Here is a 5,935-nt window from a genome sequence, read left to right on the forward strand (position 1 = left end):
CCTTAAAGGGGCCGCGCGCCGCCGGCGGCCACCGAGGGCCACCAGCGACCACCGAGGGGCACGGAGCCGGTACTGCTGCCACACGAGAGTCTTGTATTTATTGAAAAAGCTCGCATCTGCTCCACAACTGCGGTTGTCATCCCGGACCCGATGGGTGCGTCAGCCTCCGAGGAAAGGAAACGGACAAAATTAACAATAGGCGCAGAAAGGAGAGGCAGAGACCAACATCCCTCACGCCCCTTCAGCCCATGGTGCTTCAGCTAAACCCAGGAGGGTTTTGCTTCGATTCCCAGCATTCCGGAGCCTAAGATTTGGTATGCACAGGGCCAGGATGCAGCACCGTCCCAGCAAAGCCAAGAAAAAATGTCCCTTTTAGGAGAAGAGGCAAAAGCCTTTGGGGATTCATAGCTAATTTTAGACAAGGCAGGAGATGGTGTAACCAGATTTGGAACCCAAGCATCTGTGTTTTCTTTTGAAAACCACTTGGAAACAGAAAGCCATGTGTGGGTCTTCCAAGAGCCCTTGCCAGGCCAGAAGGCAAGGGGTGTCAAATGGAAGATAAAACACATTGGAAGGATAAACATCCACAGTTTCACAATGCCAGACACCCAAACTATGCTGGGCTGTTTGTGTTCCAGGGTGACTCTCCCATGTGTGCTGATCTGTGCCCAAGTGGAGGAATGGCCCCTACACCTGTGCCTGCCTTACCTGTTTGTCCTTCCCGTTGTTCCTCCTGAAGGGGAGCCGTGCTTCCCTGCTCTCTGGAGAAGGCTCTGTCTGGCACCTAGCAGCAAGAGCACATGGCTGAGCCAGGAACATCCCACACACAGCCTCCAGGTGAGCCTGTGCCAGGCAGGCCCCACGCCCCACCTCCCCCTGAGCAGGAACAGCCCTCCTGCTGTCCTGGGCCAGGTCAGCTCAGCAGGGACAGCAGAGGATCTGCCTGTCCAGGCAGGGCACAGCAAGAGCGGGGGAAGAGCATTCCCAGGAACAGGCCAGGACATGTCAGCAGAGAGCTGCAGGCTTTAGAGGCGCCTTAAGAGCACCAGGTCACACACACCGAAGGCAGTTTTGCTCCTCAGAAGTGTCATTATTTTAGACCACACACACAAAGCCAGGCCCTGTGGTAGTGCCTTAGGAGGCTGGCTGGGCAGGGGAGGGGATTCTTGCAAGGAAGTGGCTCTGCTTTAGAACTGTGCTGGCCCTGGGGAGCTGAACCTCTCCTCTTGCATGCACATCTACAGGTGTTTGAGGCTTTAGTGACCCATTACCACCACAGGCTCTCCTCCACGTTCTAAACCCTTCCTTTCCCCTGCCAGCTGTTCCAGGATGGTCTTCTGGAGCAATGGTGCATCTGCTCCTCTTACAACAGCCACTAATTCTCCTCCCTGGAAGGTGTGAAAAGCAAATCAGTCAACAAGTGCTCAGGTTGTGCTCTCTGGACTCTGGAATTCCCCCCAGCAGCACATCACCCATACTCTATGTACCAGGCCCTCCTCCCCTCAGAGCTGCTCAGCTCCACAGCAAGAGGGAAACCTTGGAACAATCTCCTTTGTGCTTCCTCATCAGTCTCAGGATGAAGCAAAGCAGCTTGTGAGAGGAGTGAGGTCCTGCAGAAGCAGCAGGCTGAACCTGGAGACTCCACAGGGCAGCACACTGCCTGTATATTCTAATCTGCACAGCATTTGATCACCAGCAGATACAGAGCAAATAAAATTCCAATCACACGTTAAATAAATAAAATATCTTTCCAAAAGGACACTTGTTCCCACCAGCAGGTCATGTTTATTGCTATGCAGCTAATGGGAAAATATTTTCACTCACTGTATAAAAGAGAAAGACAGGCTCACATTGTCCTCTGTATTTTCCCAGAGCATCAATGGAATCAACTTCAGCCTAAAAGGAATGTAAAATAAAATAGGTGTTTCTAGAAAAGCATTTCTGCTCCACAGGGATGCACAGGCAAGTGCCTGGACTCAGACACCCTCAGCTGGCTGGTACTCACCACCCACACACAGGAAAACACCTCTGGGTCCCAGACTTTGGGGACAAAATGACACTGGTCAGAGGCAGGGCCACAGCCAGCTCACAGCTCATTTCCAGTGCCTGAGGAGCAGGTAGATGTCACCTGCAGGAGCTGGAGCAGCACTCCTGTGGGACAGGGATATCTATTCCCAGCAGCTCGCCTGGCTGAGTCCCAGAGGAAAAGCTGACAAGTGAGTTCAGGGCTCCTGCCCACGAGGACTGAGAGAAGTGCCAGGAGGAGCTGCAGTGGCAGCAGAGACAGGAGGGCTGAGCCATGAGGAACCTCACTGCCCTCGGCCCTGTCCACAGTGCAGAGCTGCCTCCAGCCAGGAAAGGCACCTGAACACAGAGTCACTGCCTGGCTGAGGCAGGGAGGGACTTGGGAAGGGCTCCAGTCCCTGCCCAGGGCAGAGCTGCACTCAGGGGTACAGGAGGTTGCTCAAGGCTGTGTCAGTTTTGAGCTCCTCCAAGAATCAGCTCTGCACAGCAGTCTGGGAACCCGTCCCAGTGTCCTACACTCCCACCTGAATACTTTTCCCTTCTATTTACTTGGACCTTTCCCTGCTGCAACTTATCCCATTATCTCTTGTCCTGTTGCTGCGTTCCCCTGAGAGACATCAGTGTCTGCCTTCCCCATCCTCCCCCCACTGGACATCTGTCCATTTTCCTCTCCAGGGTGACCAAATCCAGCTCCTTCAGCCTCTCCCTGTACACCAGAGGGAATGTGTTAATGACTCTGTCTAATGTTACTTTCTTAAGTAGAAATCTGGAAAGAATAAAGCAGTTGAAGCCTGAAAATTCTTAATTATATGAATTCTTATAGATATACCCAAGCCCCTGTATGTGGCAGGTTCACTCCCAGCAGCTGCAACTCCTGCACTGCTATGGTTTGGGCTAAATACTGGAAAGATAAGTGATTTCAGCCCTTAGACCTCAGCTGATTTCAGGGGACTGGGTATTTTAAGCAGTGCCAAATAAGATCTTACCACAGCAAAATGCAGGAGATTACTGCCAACTTCATTCCTGATTTTTTGGAACAGATTCACTACTGGTTTGCATGGGCCACACCAGGCTTGAAAGACATCAACAACTGCAAGCAGGAAAATGAGTCAGAATGAGGTAAAAATGGGTCAGTTTAGACACAGACCAATAGACCATATGCTAGAAGGGCTGGATTCAGCTCTGAACTGGAAATCCTTGCAAGGTTTGCAATGCTGCATGAGAGGACAGGATTACGTTATAAAATAACAAGCTAAGAATGATGTGGAGGAGTCCACAATGGACATGGCTGTGGCCTTGGAGGTAGCAGAATTCCCAGGGAAAACTGCTGCACAGAGGTAGAGCACACGAGGTTTTCCCAAGAGCCTTGGGAGGCAGGGCTGTTCCTCGTGCTGGGGACAGTCCTGTTCCAAGCAGTGGAGACTGGAGACTCCAGAAGCTCCTGGACCAGCACTGCTTGGATTGCATGACGACTGTCCCACATAAATGAAGAGGACTAAAACCTCCTACTGGTCTCACCTTGGCTAGAATATTTTTTTCTTCCATTCAGGGTAAGGGGAATGGAGAGAGTGACTAAACATCCTTAACACTAGTAATTCCTAACAGTGCTTCTGTCCTTCCAACACAGAACAAGAGCAATTCAGTGTGCTGACCAAACCCTTACCAATGAGTCCTTTGAGACACAGCATTTCTTCCCAAAGCTCCTGGCTAGTGATGTTAATCTGTGTGGAAAATTGAAAAATGCAGTAAAAGCCACAGTAAGTCACCAGGTACTACCCAGTTGCTGCAAACATATTGACAAATTGCTCCAGAGGGACACACCTGCCTGAAGAGGCATTACCTGAGCACTCAGGAATCTCCTCTGGGTGTGATTCTCTCACCTCTGACCAGCTGATCGGGATGTCTCACAAGATCCAAGGAAAGGCAGAGGGAAGGGGCAGCAGCATCCAGCCAACGGCAAGTCCTCCCCTGTTCGGTGGCACTACCAGAACAGTGGCTGCCTGGGGATGCCAGACTCAGTTTGCAGAGAATTGTTCTGGGGGTTGGCTGGTTGGTTGGTTTTGGGTCCCCCAAACTGGGACCCACAGCCCCTTGTCAGGATCTCCACCTGCCTGCCCAGGGCTCCAGTCGAACTACACCTCATTCAGGCCCAGTCCTCACAGGGTCTATGAACCACCTGATTCTCCAGCAGCAGTTTCTCACTTTGCCTGCACACAAACTCTACTGCTTTGAGATGTTTCAGCCTTGAGAAACTGAACTAGTAAATACACAGTTTCCATGATGTGTGGGCACTAGAGCAGGGTCTAAGGACCCAGCATGTCCTTACCTGAATTCCCAGCTGCTACCTAAAGACTTCCAAAGCACAGTGAACAGAGAACACAAAGTTCTAGGCTGGGAGAGGCCTGTGGAGTCCTTCACCTAATGCCCTGCACAAAACTCAGTGTTAGACCAGCTTGCTCAGGGATTGACCCTGTCAGGGATGCCCTAGACCATTCCATGTGCTGCACTCTATTATCCCACACTCCCAATGCTGTTATTAGAAAGGATATAATCCTTAGCATCATCCCCATCTTACAGAATGTGCCCTTCAGTATGGACTTAGAAAAACACAGCAAGTTAAAATAAAAAAGGTTTCTTGAGAAATGCAAGACCTGGTTTTGTTCATCCTGAACAATGAAGATTCCTAATTCCTTCCTCGGTGGGTATCATCAACCCCAGCTACATTTAGACTACAATGGAAGACAGGAAGTTGCATCAAGGCCAGCTATTTCACAATAATTAACACCAATGGGCATTAAAGGGCTGTTAAAATCTCACAGCCAAGAATTCCAGGAGTGGAAACTCCACTGCAAATGAAATGCCATCTCTCAGGTGTTCAGAGCTGTGTCACTGGGGGTCACACAGGGCAGTTTCTCCAGGGCCTTGTCTCACTCAGGGCCTGTTCAGCACATGACCCCAAGCTTAGTTTTTTCAGAGAACACCCTCAGAACTACAAAATTTAATTATTCCTAGTGTTGGGACCACCCTCAGAGTGTTTCACAGAATGCTAATGAGTCTAAGTGATTTATGACAGTAATTTGTGATAATGAATTTAGCCATGAGTTCAACCACCGGACTCAAGGACTGCTGGCACTCTTCAAGGTGCTTTGCTAATTTCAATGTCCTGAGGCTGCTTGGACCTGGCTTTTCTCTAACAAAACCAGAACCCTTCCAGGACATCCCCTCATGTCCTACACAGGTTCAGCTTTCATCTGCAGATGTAAAAAATCCCAGCTTTCCCTTCGCTGCCAAAGGTGCACAGTCTGGTTGATGTCAAGGTCCCCATCCCACAGGAACACAGCTGGACAAGCAGCAACAGAAACTATTCCCACCTTCATAAAGTGCCCCTCTTTCCTTCTTACACATGTTCACATTTCCCAATTTAAACAGTGAATAAACAAGGCCATAATCTCTTTCATTCTTTCTCTCTTGTGAAGACTGAACTGCTTTCAAAGTTCAGAGCAGACCTGTTGAACCCACTTTGGGTTTTCAATGTTTTTGCATAGGGAACTGCTCTTAGAACCCCCCTCTCCCCATGCAGTAGTTATAAAGCACCACTAGGTCACCTGTGCAGTGTAAACAGGGAGAAATTCCTCTACACATCACTGTGAAATAGATTTTTCAGCCTTTGGGTTTTTCTTGTACCTCTGAGCTTTTCCACCTTTACAGCAGTCTTTCTGAATACATGACCTGGCCAGAAATGCCCATCCAGGAGATGCACCAACTCCAGTTCTCTACTCCTGAATGTCCTCTGAGCCATTACCTCACAAAACAGAGGCATTTTGGTCCCCGACAGCAGCTAAACCTGTGCTAGGCCCCAGTGGCCCCAGACACACCATGGAGCAGCTCCCTCTGCACCGCACAGCCCTTA

The 5,935-nt window shown here is 50.0% G+C and overlaps 1 protein-coding gene across 1 annotated transcript in view; it reads right to left on the minus strand.

Annotated features, from left to right (window-relative positions):
• VPS8 (VPS8, CORVET complex subunit) overlaps window positions 1-1,852 on the minus strand; it is a 71,554-nt gene extending 69,702 nt beyond the window's left edge. The window contains 4 exon segments of the mRNA XM_017729392.1: window positions 13-127; window positions 709-784; window positions 1,272-1,388; window positions 1,825-1,852. Coding sequence (XP_017584881.1) covers window positions 13-127; window positions 709-784; window positions 1,272-1,388; window positions 1,825-1,852 — 336 coding nt within the window.
• Window positions 1,853-5,935: the final 4,083 nt, after the last annotated feature.

This window comes from Corvus brachyrhynchos, unplaced genomic scaffold (assembly GCF_000691975.1).
Source record: "Corvus brachyrhynchos isolate BGI_N302 unplaced genomic scaffold, ASM69197v1 scaffold63, whole genome shotgun sequence".
NCBI classification, from domain to species: domain Eukaryota; kingdom Metazoa; phylum Chordata; class Aves; order Passeriformes; family Corvidae; genus Corvus; species Corvus brachyrhynchos.